We start from the raw sequence: 14,701 nt of genomic DNA, 5'->3' as shown, positions 1-14,701 counted from the left end.
TATTTGTTCAAACGTACTTCAACAAGATTGACAAAATTTAAAACCGTAGTTCCCGTTCCTAAAAGCAAAAGAAAATTTGCTTCAGATATCAGAAATTAGGAGTCCAACTGATGCATCGACACTTCCCAAAGATTTCTGTATATTCATTCTTAGAGGTCACATCTTTCACTTGCGAGGCTGGTGGATGGAATGGTTGATCTGATGTGAAACAGGCAGTTTCTCCACTGATGGGTAAGGCTTCTGGTGGGCCACCTGGGCAGCAGCTGGAGGAAAGTCTTTATCCCCCTGTGGCAAGAATGATCAAGGCAAAGTTAGTCTGTATTGAACAACATGAGGGAGACAAAACAAAACAATCCTATCTGTCTCTAAAGACCAGCAGGTATATTTGGAATCACGAGCACTGCTCCTTCATCAGGTGAGTGATGAAGGACTCTGATGAAGGAACAGCGCTCCAAAAGCTCGTGATTCCAAATAAACCTGTTGGACTTTAACCTGGTGTTGTGAGACTTCTTACTGTGCCCATCCCAGCCCATCGCCGGCAACTCCACATCATCTCTAAAGACCCATGGAGAAAAAGGACTTGCCTTCATATAGCGTCTTTCTCAACCTCCAGAGATCCCAAAGACCTTCACCACAAATGCAGCACTCTTTGAAATGTGGTCGGTCGCTGCTGCATTTATGTCTGTGCATAGTGAGTCAATAGCTCTTAATATCCAAACTGTTGGGCAGCACGGTGGCACAGTGGTTAGCACTGCTGCCTCACAGCTCCAAGGATCTGGGTTCAATTCCAGCCTTGGGTCACGGTCTGTGTGGAATTTGCACATTCTCCCCATTTCGGCGTGGGTTTCCTCCGGGTGCTCCGGTTTCCTCCCACAGTCCAAAGATGTGCGGGTTAGGTTGATTGGACATGCTAAATTAACCCTTAGTGTCCCAGGATGTGATAGGTTAGAGGGGTTAGCAGGGTAGCTAAGCAGGGATAGAGCCTGGGTGGGATTGTTGTCAGTGCAGACTCGATGGGCCGAATGGCCTCCTTCTGCACTGTAGGGATTCTATGAGAAGCTATTGACTTCGGTTTTGAACATAGAATCACTACAGTGCAAAAGGAGACCATTTGGCCCTTCGAGCCTGCACCAACAGCAATCCCACCCAGACTCTATCCCCATAACCCCCAGGTAATTACCCTGCTAATCCCCCCTAACCCTCACATCTTGGGACACTGAGGGGAAATTTAGCATGGCCAATCAACCTAATTTCCACATCTTTGGACTGTGGGAGGAAACCGGAGCACCCGGAGGAAACTCACACAGACATGGGGGGGAAGGTGCAAATTCCATACAGACAGTGATCTGAGGCCGGAATTGAATCCGGGTTCCTGGCGCTGTGAGGCAGCAGTGCTAACCACTGTGCCGCCGATAACTTTTCAACTTGAGTTAGCCTCAGCAGCTTCTTGAGGCGGAGGAAGTTCCAGGTTTCCACTAGTCTCCTGTGTGAAGAATTGCTTTCGAGACTACCATTGAATGATTCAGCTCTGCTGTTGAGGCTGTCCCTTTGTGCTGAGCTTTCCCACCAGAGGGAACAGTTACTACCTAATCTGTTACCTAAGGCAGCACCTTCCCGACAGTACGGCACTCTATCCGTTGTGCACCAGGGTGCCAGCCTGAATCATGTGCGGAACGCTCTGGAATAGGGCTTGAGCCATGACAAGTTGACTCCGGAGAGACGAGAGTCCTACCAACTTAGCCACAATTAAACTCTCTCCCGTCTGGAAATGAAAGGGCTTATTGGGTTCGACTGTGGGTAATCTCAGAAGCCACAGTTCAGCAAAATCACCAAGTTTACATTATAACAGTGACAACATTTCAAAAAATCTACTCCATTGGTTGTAGCAAGTCCAGAGGTTACGAAAGGCGTTAGATAAATGCAGTTTCCCTCTTTTTGTTTAATCCCAATGACCTCATCCTTTTCCATTACTTAACAACGAAAGTCACATAATCTATATATTAAATCATATTTAGTAATTTTCCAAACATTGAGATTGCAACCACGCAATTTGGACACTCAACAGGTTGGGATTGAGGTACAGAAGTCGATTTCCAGAAGTTAACAAGGGTTAGAATTTCCCGGATTGGGGAGAGGGGGGGCTTCCTGTCACAAAGTCAGTTCGGTTCCACCAGGTTTTCCCCAATCTTTCCAACAACGTCAAAGTGAGTTCCTGGAAGAATCCCCACGTGGAAATGACTGGTAAATAAATCCAGGGTTTTGTTTTGAAATGAGTGGGCGTTCGACTGAAACCGAACATCAATGGGACTTCAGTGGAGAGCTTTTACTGCTCTCATTGTTTCGGGATAGCATCTAGTGGTGAAACTACCAAACTGCAGCATAAAAATACTGCAGGCACAACCTTGGAAAGTGCCCTGCTTGACTCCTGAATATTTTAAACCCTGAAGAATGTTTTAGGGTTGCCATCCACCCAGGTCTTTCCCAGCAGTAGAAGGGAATTTTTCAAATGGGACCCAGCTTTCTTTGGGAGAATCCCGGCCTAGAAGTTTGGTCGTTGTATCTCCTGACATGGCTTAGTGTTAAATTTTGTTTGCGAGCGCTCCTGTGAAGTATCTTGGGACACTTTAATACGTTAAAGAAACTATATGAATACAAGTTGGTGTTGTTATGGGTCACACATCCAAAGCAACTGCATGCATCCTTAGTCAGCAGCTAACACTAGCAGCTATGGTAGATAGAGGAATGACAATGGAATGTCCAAACTGTATAGTCAAGGGCAAGTGCACACAATACCCAGGTTCAGATTTAGAAGAGGTCAAGGGTTAGAAGCGAATTTCCCATTTTTCTAGAGATCTCAAACTAACAAGCCAAGGAGCTTGAACCAAAGCAGAAAATGACAAATCAAAACTAAGAGGTCATTGATATAAGGTCGCTAATAAATCTAATGGAGGACTTGTGGCACGGTGGGTAGCGTCCCCTCCTCTCAGTCAGAAGCTCCGGGTTTGAGTCGGACTTGGTGACCATAGAAGATGAGTTCACAATGTGGCCAAAGAGACTGATTATTGACATGCCTTCGAATGTGCCTATAGCAGGTGATAAGAGCAGGATTATCTCCTGGTTAGCTTTGCTTGATGTGAAGTTACATCCCTCAAGCTGTCGTCTCTGGCAACAGGCTAAATGACCTGTTCCAATAAAAGCTAGCTATGTAAACAGCCCTGAGCACGCTTACCTTTGCTTCATGTGTCTCGAGGTGTGGGAAATGCATCAGTCAAGAAGAACAAATCTAATAAGGAATTCATAAGAAAAATCCGCTTTGCATAGGGTGTGGTTAGAATGTGAAATTACCAGAGGAATAGCTACGGCAAATAATATGGATGTCCTTAAAGGGAAAGCTAATCACGTACGAGAGAGGGAGGGAACAGAGGGTTATTGAAACATAGGAATTGGGAGCAGAAGTAGGCAAATTTGGCCCTTTGCGGCTGCATCGCTATTCAATCAGATCATGGCTGATCTTTCCCTGGTCTCAAATACACCTCCTCACCTGTTCCCCATATCACCTTTTCCCTTTTTTAATTAGAAATATATCTGTCTCCTTCTTGAAACCATTCAACGATTCAGATTCCACCGGGCTATGGGGCAGCGAGTTCCACAAATTCACCACCCTCTGTGAGAAGTAGTTCCTCCTCATCTCAGTTTTAAATCTACCACCTCTCAACCTATACCTCTGACCTTCTTGTTCGAGATTGCTCCATAAGAGGAAACATTTGGTCGACATTTACTTTACCAATCCCTTTTAAAATTGTATATACCTCGATCAGATCCCCTCTCATCCTTCTAAACTCCATCGAATATAAACATAGAACAGTACAGCACAGAACAGACCCTTCGGCCCACGATGTTGTGCCGAGCTTTATCTGAAACCAAGATCAAGCTATCCCACTCCCTATTATCCTGGTGTGCTCCATGTGCCTATCCAATAACTGCTTAAATGTTCCTAAAGTGTCTGACTCCACTATCACTGCAGGCAGTCCATTCCACACCCCAACCACTCTCTGCGTAAAGAACCTAACTCGGACATCCTTCCTATATCTCCCACCATGAACCCTATAGTTATGCCCCCTTGTAATAGCTCTATCCACCCGAGGAAATAGTCTTTGAACGTTCACTCTATCTATCCCCTTCATCATTTTATAAATCTCTATTAAGTCTCCCCTCAACCTCCTTCGCTCCAGAGAGAACAGCCCTACCTCCCTCAACCTTTCCTCATAAGACCTACCCTCCAAACCAGGCAGCATCCTGGTAAATCTCCTCTGCACTCTTTCCAGCGCTTCCACATCCTTCTTATAGTGAGGTGACCAGAACTGCACACAATATTCCAAATGTGGTCTCACCAAGGTCCTGCACAGTTGCAGCATAACCCCATGGCTCTTAAACTCCAACCCCCTGTTAATAAAAGCTAACACATTATAGGCCTTCTTCACAGCTCTATCCACTTGAGTGGCAACCTTCAGAGATCTGTGGATATGGACCCCAAGATCTCTCTGTTCCTCCACAGTCTTCAGAACCCTACCTTTGACCCTGTAATCTGCATTTAAATTTGTCCTACCAAAATGAATCACCTCACATTTATCAGGGTTAAACTCCATCTGCAATTTTTCAGCCCAGCTTTGCATCCTATCTATGTCTCTTTGCAGTCTACAACAGCCCTCCACCTCATCCACTACTCCACCAATCTTGGTGTCATCAGCATATTTACTAATCCACCCTTCAGCTCCCTCCTCTAAGTCATTAATAAAAATCACAAATAGCAGAGGACCAAGCACTGATCCCTGTGGCACTCCGCTAGCAACCTGCCTCCAGTCAGAACATTTTCCATCCACCACCACCACCCTCTGTCTTCGATCAGATAGCCAGTTACCTATCCAATCGGCCAACTTTCCCTCTATCCCACACCTCCTTACTTTCATCATAAGCTGACCATGAGGGACCTTATCAAACGCCTTACTAAAATCCATGTATATGACATCAACTGCCCTACCTTCATCAACACACTTAGTTACCTCCTCAAAAAATTCTATCAAATTTGTGAGGCACGACTTGCCCTTCACGAATCCAAAGAACAAAGAACAGTACAGCACAGGAAACAGGCCCTTCGGCCTTCCAAGCCTGTGCCGCTCCTTGGTCCAACTAGACCAATCGTTTGTATCCCTCCATTCCCAGGCTGCTCATGTGACTATCCAGGTAAGTCTTAAACAATGTCAGCGTGTCTGCCTTCACCACCCTACTTGGCAGCGCATTCCAGGCCCCCACCACCCTCTGTGTAAAAAAACATCCCTCTAATATCTGAGTTATACTTCGCCCCTCTCACCTTGAGCCCGTGACCCCTCGTGATCATCACTTCTGATCTGGGAAAAAGCTTCCCACCATTCACCCTATCTATCCCCTTCATAATCTTGTACACCTCTATTAGATCTCCCCTCATTCTCTGTCTTTCCAGGGAGAACAACCCCAGTTTACCCAATCTCTCCTCATAGCTAAGACCCTCCATACCAGGCAACATCCTGGTAAACCTTCCGTGCTGACTATCCCGGATTAATCCGCATCTTTCTAAATCGTCGTAAATCCCATCCCCAAGGACCTTTTCCATCAACTTACCAACCACCGAAGTAAGACTAACCGGCCTATAATTACCAGGGTCATTTCTATTCCCTTTCTTAAACAGAGGAACAACATTCGCCACTCTCCAGTCCTCTGGCACCATCCCCGTGGACAGTGAGGACCCAAAGATCAAAGATGAGCTCTGCAATCTCATCCCTTACCTCCCAAAGAATCCTAGGATATATTTCATCAGGCCCAGGGGATTTATCAAGCTTCAGTTTATTCAAAACTGCGAGTACATCCTCCCTCTGAACATCTACTTCCTCCAGCCTATTAGCCTGTAACACCTTCTCTTCCTCAAAAACATGACCCCTCTCCTTGGTGAACACTGAAGAAAAGTATTCATTCATCACCTCTCCTATCTCTACTGACTCCATACACAAGTTCCCACTACTGTCCTTGACCGGCCCTAACCTCACCCTGGTCATTCTTTTATTCCTCACATAAGAGTAAAAAGCCTTGGGGTTTTCCTTGATCCGACCCGCCAAGGACTTCTCATGCCCCCTCCTAGCTCTCCTAAGCCCCTTTTTCAGCTCACTTGTAACCCTCAATCGAGCCATCTGAACCTTGTTTCCTCATCCCTACATAAGCTTCCCTCTTCCTTTTCACAAGACATTCCACCTCTTTCGTGAACCATGGTTCCCTCACTCGGCCATTTCCTCCCTGCCTGACAGGGACATACCTATCAAGGACACACAGTATTTGTTCCTTGAAAAAGTTCCACTTTTCATGAGTGCCTTTCCCTGACAGTTTCTGTTCCCATCTTATGCCCCCTAATTCTTGCCTAATCGCATCATAATTACCTCTCCCCCAATTATAAATCTTGCCCTGCCGTACGGCCCTATCCCTCTCCATTGTAATAACAAAAGACACCGAATTGTGGTCACTATCTCCAAAGTGCTCTCCCACAACCAAATCTAACTCTTGGCCCGGTTCATTTCCCAGTACCAAATCCAAAGTGGCCCCACCTCTTGTCGGCCTATCCACATATTGTGTCAGGAAACCCTTCAACTGCCCCATCCGAACTATTCGACCTACAAAGGTTCCAATCAATATTTGGAAAGTTAAAGTCCCCCATGACAACTACCCTGTGACCCCCACACCTATCCATAATCTGCTGAGCAATTTCTTCCTCCACATCTCTATTACTATTTGGGGGCCTATAGTAAACTCCTAACAATGTGACCGCTCCTTTCTTATTTCTAACTTCAGCCCATATTACCTCAGTGTGCAGATCCCCCTCGAAGTGCCTTTCCGCAGCCGTTAAACTATCCTTGATTAACAATGCTACTCCTCCACCTCTTTTACCAGCTTCCCTACACTTACTGAAACATCTAGACCCCGGAACGTCCAACAACTATTCCTGTCCTTGTTCTACCCATGTCTCCGTAATGGCCACAACATCATAGTCCCAAGTACCAATCCACGCCCCAAGTTCATCTACCTTGTTCCGGATGCTCCTTGCATTGAAGTAGATACACTTCAACCCACCTTCCTGTCTACTGGTACCCACCCTTGACCTTGATACCTTCCCCAATACCTCACTACCCTCAACACTGACTTCCGGACTACAACTCCTTTTCCCACCCCCCTGACAAATTAGTTTAAACCCCCCTGAAGAGCCGTAGCAAATTTCCCTCCCAGGATATTGGTGCCCCTCTGGTTCAGGTGCACCCCGTCCTGTTTGTACAGGTCCCACCTTCCCCAGAATGTGTTCCAATTATCCATGTAGCTGAAACCCTCCCTCCTACACCATCCCTGCAACCACATGTTTAACTGCACTCTCTCCCTGTTCCTCAACTCACTATCACGTGGCACCGGCAAAGTACCAGAGATGACCACATGCTTTGTCTTGGCTCTCAGCTTCCAGCCCAGCTCCCTAAATTCCCGTTTTAAATCCCCGTCCCTTCTCTTACCTATGTCGTTGGTACCAATGTGTACCACGACTTGTGACTGCTCCCCCTCCCCCTTAAGAATCCGGAAAACACGGTCCGAGACGTCACGGACCCTGGCATCCGGTAGGCAACATACCATCCGTGAGTCTCTTTTGCTGCCACAGAACCTCCTACCTATCCCTCTAACTAACGAGTCCCCAATAACTATTGCCCTCCCGCTCTCCCCCTTATCCTCCCGAGCCACAGCCAAATATAACTGTTTAATCTCTCCTCATACTTCAACCCTTTCATCCCCGGAATCAATCTGGTGAACCTCCTCTGAACTGCCTGCAATGCCACCACATCCTTCCTCAAATAAGGTAAGTAGGAGGTTTGTGTGGAGTATGAACACCAATAAGATCAATTGGGTCAAATGGCTTGTTTAAGCCCGCAAATTCAATGAGTATGTTAAAGTACAAATAAAGTACAAGAAAGTGGCAAATGCTGGAATCTTTTGGTGGAACGTAAAACCTCTGGAAATACACAGTAAATCAGTCTACAGGTGGAAGAGAAAACATTTCGGCAGTGGGGGAGGGAGGGGACAATGAACGAAAGGTCAACTTCAGTAACTTTCATTTTTGACTTGCTGTATGCTGACAGACTAACTGTGTACCTGAGCAACCTCCAGCTTTTTAAAATCGCTCCGTATATAAGAATATGAATCTCTCTTCACAGAAATGGAGTAAAATTGAGTAGTAGATTTTGTCTTACCCTGGCCACAGCACCAGAGATGATGATTGGCACTGTCGGTTTAGGGCTGAAAAAGAAAAGGAAACATTAACATACGGCTGTGCCAATCAGAATCGCAATAACTTGACACCGAATAGAGATAATGAAAGAGAGCTCACTCAATATTGTAATTCAGCAAGCCCAGTGTTACAGAAAATCCACAAAGACGAGAACATTCAGAGAAAAGCATGAGGCTTATACAATCATCAACATTACTGATGACAGTGGCAATAATTGTCATATTTTTCATTCATTATCATTTAAAGAAGTGAATTACAATATTATTCCTTCAGTTTGAAACTCCTCCCTCCCCCTCATCCTTGGAATGACTTTTGCAAATTCAAATCTTTCTATATAATATATATATATATATATATATAATATATAAGGTTAAAGTTAATTTGTAGCATCACAAGTACCGTGCAAAAGGAGACCATTTGGCCCATCGAGTCTGTGCCAACTCTCCGAAAAAGAATCTCACTCAGGCCTCACCCCCTGCCCTATCCCCTAACCTGTGCATTTACGATGGCTAATCCACATAACCTACACATCTTGGGATACTCAGGGGCAACTTAGCATGGCCAATCCACCTAACCTGCACATCTTTGGACTGTGGGAGGAAACCAGAGCACTCGGAGGAAACCCACACAGACACGGGGAGAACGTGCAAACTCCACACAGTCACCCAATGCCAGAATTGAACCCGGGTCCCTGGTCCTGTGAGGCAAAAATTGCTAGCTGCCACCTCACCCCACCATTCAACAGGTCACAGGATGAAGCAAACAGGTTGGAGCTTGGCTGTTAACTCATTCACCTGGATGAAAAGAAAAATTTAGACAGGTTGACTGGACATTGTGACGGAAAGTAACCAGGGAACATCCTTTACATTTTTGAACAGTTTCTCTCCTGACAGACGGACAGGTTGACTACCTGTGCCGGGACACAGAGGTTAGGCAGGTCTGGCATCATGGAGGAGGGGTGTGAGAAAAAGCAGAGAAGAATTGTCTGTCTAGGCGGTTTTGCACATTGTAGGGAGGGGACTGGTCAGTCGAGGTGTGCGCAGCAGACTATTTTGAGCTTAAATCCTCCTGCTGTTTCTGGCCCACAAACAGTGCATGGAAGGCTCTTACCTCATGAATCTCACCCTCCTCACCTCCTTTTACCTGTCAGTATTCCCAACTAATTCTACCTCCATTAGTTAACAATAAAAATGTTACTAAAATGGGAACACACGGCCCATTAAATGTTTCCATTGGCCTCCAGAAATAGGCAGTTTGGAACTGGGTGCGAGAATTTAAAAAGAATTCTCACCTTCTCCTAACCCACCCATGCCTAACAGTTGAAGTTCTGCCCTTAAATATTTAATTAAATTATTATCTGACTGCGAGTTGAATTCATTCTTGTTTTGAAGTGCAGCCTTGCCTACAAACTCACATTCTTGACAGCAAGTTGCCACTGACCACAATCAACTGATGGCCAATTAATTATCTTGTGGTCATAGTGATGGAAGGGATAAATGGCCAGGACATCAGGAGAATAGTGCCAAGGGATCTACAATACCATCGGACTTGGTTTAACCTCAACCCGACATCTCACCTGCAGATCTACAATCTCCTGATACTCTGTTGGGGATGGTGACCTAGATTATATCCTCAAGATCACGGAGAGAGGTTTGGGGAAGAATTTCAGAGCTTTATGAGTGGTGATTGTCCCTTTAAGGATCAATGTGCAGAGCAGGTCACCAAGGTAATCAGAATTGTTCGGATGGTGACAACTAAATTATGTTCTTTATCGGTGCCTAATTCCTTCATTTTAATTATTTTTTTTTAAATCCAATTATCCGGACATGGACATCACTGGCAAGGCCAGTATTTGCTGCATGTCCCTAGCTGTCCTGGATACAATAGATTGGTTTGCTAGGCTACTTCAGAGGGCAGGCAAGAATCAACCTGGCTGACGCGTGACTGGAATCACATATAGGCTAGACCAGGCAAGGATGACGCTTCCTTCTTGAAGGACATTTACCAACTAGTTGGATTTTTATGACAATCTGATAGCTTCACGGTTAGTTTAACTGATGCCAGGTTTTTAAAATTTAATTCAAACACTCACCAACTTGTGATTTTGGGATTTGAAAATCCCAAGTCTAGGGCCTCTACATCATTTGTGCAGCAACATAATGCCTGCAGGATAGTAACCGCTTAAGTAAATTGTATCATAGAATAGAATCGTAGAATCCGCACAGTACAGAAGGCGGCCATTTGGCCCCTTGAGCCTGCCCTGACAACAATCCCACCCAGGCCCTACCCCTGTAACCCCAAGCATTCACCCTGCTAATCCCCCTGACACGAAGGGGCATCAACCTAACCCGCACATCTTTGGATTATGGGAAGAAACCAGTGCACCCGGAGGAAACCCATGCAGACACGGGGAGAATGTGCAAACTCCATGCAGATATTGAACCCGGGTCCCTAGCGCTGTGAGGCAGCAGTGCTAACTACTGTGCCACCGTGCCACCCATATCATTGATTCAACAAATATTTTTGATCTTAGGGAATTTGTGGTGGGGTGAGGGGGCAGTGTGTGGACACAAACAAGGAAATTCAGATGTTCCATCCCAACCACTTGATTTGCGTGGAATTTGGATCACCGATTTTACCTTGCTATCATCCCTGGGCCTTTTATTTGCACTTGTGTTCAAAGTCTTGGCAAAATTTGTGAGCGACTGAAGAAAACTTGAGGCTTGGCAGATGCCCATCTCTTGCCAAATTAGATTTCCTCTAGCTGATTCTGAAACAGACGCAAAGCTAAAACTTGGGGAGATTAAAAAAGACAAACCTCATTTTTCCCTCTCCGTGGATCAGCAAACAATCCCAATTGAGGTATCGAGGGGAGAAAGGCAGGAAGATGCCAATCTTGCTGGATGGACGAAGGGCTCAAATATGTCGCTTTTAAAAAAACGAACTTGCTATCACTTTTCCAGCTGCTTCTCCCAGCCCTTCCACAGCAAGTGAAGCGTAGCGAATGGAAAAGAATTGCTAACATCCTCCTTTCAGCAGGTATATCCTATATCCAAAACAACCTGACAGCGAGCACAGCTGCTCATCACGCACACACAATCTCAACTGTCGTTATCGCTCACTCGAGTGACTGACTGTTCCTGTAATGTAACGGGGCATATTCCAACACGTCAATGCTCACAGTGGCTCAATGCAAAGACGTTTGCTCAAGAAAACTTCAGATAATTCTAAATCAATTTTTCATAGAATTTACAGCACAGAAATAGACCACTTGACCCAACTGGTCGATGCCCGTGTGTTTATGCTCCACATGAGCCACCTCTCACTCCACTTCATTTAACCCTATCCGCATATTCTTCTATTCTTTTCCCCTTCATGTGCATATTGAGTTTCCCTTAAAGGCTTCTATGCTATTCACGTCAATCACTCCTTATGTAGCAAATTGCACATTCTAACCACACTCAGAACAAAGTTGTTCTCCTTGAAATCCCTACTGGCTTCAGATACAACCTTATATTTGTGGTCCTTAGTTTTGTACTATCCCCATAAGAAATAATTTCTCCATACCCTATCAAAATATTTTAATTGCTTTAAAATTATGAAAGAGTTTATGTATATATTTTCCATATCTGGTAGCAATTTAGAACAGGCTGCAGAACGTTCAGCTCTCTTGCGTTTAGGGTCTGCTGTAGACTAATGCCATGAACTGAAACAACTGGGCCAGCCACAGGTTTAGGATGCCAGAGTTCTGACTGCCAAAGCAAATCTTCACCCAGTTCAAGGAAGGCACCCGAACAAGAGGAGGACAAAGGAAGCACTTCAAGGATAACATGAAGGCTTACTTAAAGAAATGCAACACAGACATCGACGCCTGGGAGACCCTTGATCAGGAGAAACCTACCTGGAGGAACCTCCTGATTGAAGAGATGTAATTCTTCGAGAACACGACAAGGAGGAGGTCCGGAAAAGGAGCCTGAGAAAGGAACGCCAGCGATCCCGAGGCCATTTCCACCTCCCGGAAAAATCTGCCAGGTGTGCAGTCGGCTTATCTGCCATGCAAGGATCCACAGAACCCATGACCAGTGACATGGGGTTTCTTGGGTGGACAATCATACTCATTAGCAGTGATCGCCCAAAGAAGAAATCTAATGATGGAGATCAATTGCCATGATTGGTCAACACGTTCCACTACTGTTTCAGTAGAAATGCTCCATCACAAAATATACGTGTATAAAAATGGCGAGGCATGAGCACACTCTTTTGAGGACGCATTTGTGGAAGTGTGTGAGGCTTTCATCACAGGCAAGAGAAAGCAACTGAAATTTTTCAACAGTCTGGGCCAGATAACATGATCAATGCCCTTTGTCTAATCCCATTCTGAAGATTTACCTGAAGCGTCTGCAGCTTTTGAGTTAAACTGATGCAATGCCTTTTAAACATCTATGTTTACTGGGTCACAGGACTTCACGCTGTCTCTTTGACATGCTTAGCAAGCTCCCGAACATAGTTCATCTTCAACTAGACTATTATTTTTCCCTCCAAGTTGCATGGCATGCTGACATCCTCACTGGGTCAAAATGCTGGAGTTCCCTACCTAACCGCACTGTGTAAGTACCTTCACCATAGATACTGCAGTGGTTCGTGCACGTGGTCCTCTGCCTTCTTTCCACCAGCAACTAGGATGGGCAATTAGTGCAGCCAGCAACATCGTCCCAAAAATGAATAAAAGCAAAAATACTCCGTGCGTTTATCTATGCGTTCACACAGGATTGAAGAACTAAAGATCTTTAGTTACCGGTGTTCTTTGGTTTTCTTTTATGAAGGTGGGTACATTAGCCTGTTTCCAATCTACTGCTATCTCCCCCGCGTTTACTGAGTCGCTCATCAATGACAATCAATAGTTCACAAATTGTGCAAGAAATGGGAAAAGCACCTAGTTGTGTGAAGAATCAGAACTGTCAAAGACTGTATTGGGCCTGTGAAGGATGCACAAAGACACCCATGGTCTCCCTGTGCTGCAGGATTTATTTGTTTTTAACCTTTTCAAGAAAGAACTTGCATTTATATAGTGTCTTCCACCTCAGCAAGAGGAAAGTTCTTCACAGCCAATGAAGTATTCTTGAACCTTAGATCCTGGTGCAGTGCAGTCTCTCTATGACTCAGTAATAAAATTGTTAACGTTGCTAATGTGGCTCATGTTGGTGATGTGTTCCTCTGTGAAAATGTTTAAAGGCTGTAATTGTTCTCAGGATTAACTTTTGTGTTTATCCTTCCCATCAACCCTGTTTATGTTTCTCGTCTCTTACCACTCCTATCGTCACTGAAAGAATTTCCTACAGTTATGTTTTGTATCCGCAGCTGTTCATTATCCCAGGCCACCCTTCCTAGGTTAATCACAGTTCGTTCCACTTTCTAAAATATCAACAGGAGGGAATGGCAATTTTTCCAAGATCGTTGGCAGAACTGGAATGAACCAAGAATAATAAATGCAGGAAACAGAGGTTGAAGCCCGAGAATTATTGCTACTACATTTGGGCTTGATCCGAATTTGTTTACAGCCTTTACTTAATGTCCTTTACAAATACAAAACAATGTATTTGATAGAGAGGAAATTTCCTTGGGGAGAATTTTATGGATGGTGAACGATAGATGCTCGCCGCTCTGAGTGTTGGCACATAACGCGCTACTGCCAACTCTCGGAAACCCACTACTATTTAAAGTTCACTTGACCGTTGATTGGCAGTGGCTGAGACTTCCGTCCATCTTTGGAAAGATGTCTTGCCCACAAGAGCCATCGACCAATCTGATTGGCCGACAGCTCTCCAACCTGTTCAGATGCAACGCTGCAGTGGTCAGAAGAGGTATGATGTGGAGATGCCGGCGTTGGACTGGGGTAAACACAGTAAGAAGTCTCACAACACCAGGTTAGAAGAGGTACTGCAGTGCTCTGATCAAAGCAAAATACTGCAGATACTGGAACCTGAAACAAAAACAGAAAACGCTGGAAAATCTCAACAGCAGAGCTCTGACGAAGGGTCATCTAGACTCGAAACATTGGCTCTATTCTCTCCCCGCAGATATTGTCAGACCTGCTGAGATTTTCCATCATTTTCTGTTTTTGTTACTGCAGTGCTTGGCCTGGAATTAAGTCCTGAGGGTGGGGAGCGGGACGGAGTGTCCAGGTCCAGGAGGGGAGGGCGACCCAAATCTGAGGCCCTTAATAGGTAAAGGAGTGGGTTTGGGTTTCCTGCACAAAGCCCTGGCCCCTAACTGTGAAACTGCATCTGGGTCAGGGTGGGCAGTAGGCTCCCCCCACCCCCTCCCCCCCAAGAACCTGCCTTGTTGGGGGTGGGGGGGGGG

The 14,701-nt window shown here is 45.3% G+C and overlaps 1 protein-coding gene across 1 annotated transcript in view; it reads right to left on the bottom strand.

The window, feature by feature from the left end:
- The window catches only part of dap (death-associated protein), a 65,321-nt gene continuing 50,620 nt past the window's right edge, over positions 1-14,701 (bottom strand). Inside the window, exons 3-4 of the mRNA XM_078229064.1 lie at positions 8,304-8,349; positions 1-285 (exon numbers count right to left, since the gene is read on the bottom strand). Of these exons, the coding sequence (XP_078085190.1) occupies positions 166-285; positions 8,304-8,349 (166 nt within the window). The 3' untranslated portion in view covers positions 1-165. The remainder of the gene's footprint in view (positions 286-8,303; positions 8,350-14,701) is intronic.

This window comes from Mustelus asterias, chromosome 2, assembly GCF_964213995.1.
Source record: "Mustelus asterias chromosome 2, sMusAst1.hap1.1, whole genome shotgun sequence".
Lineage (NCBI taxonomy): Eukaryota > Metazoa > Chordata > Chondrichthyes > Carcharhiniformes > Triakidae > Mustelus > Mustelus asterias.
This window is presented reverse-complemented; position numbering and strand designations above follow the sequence as displayed.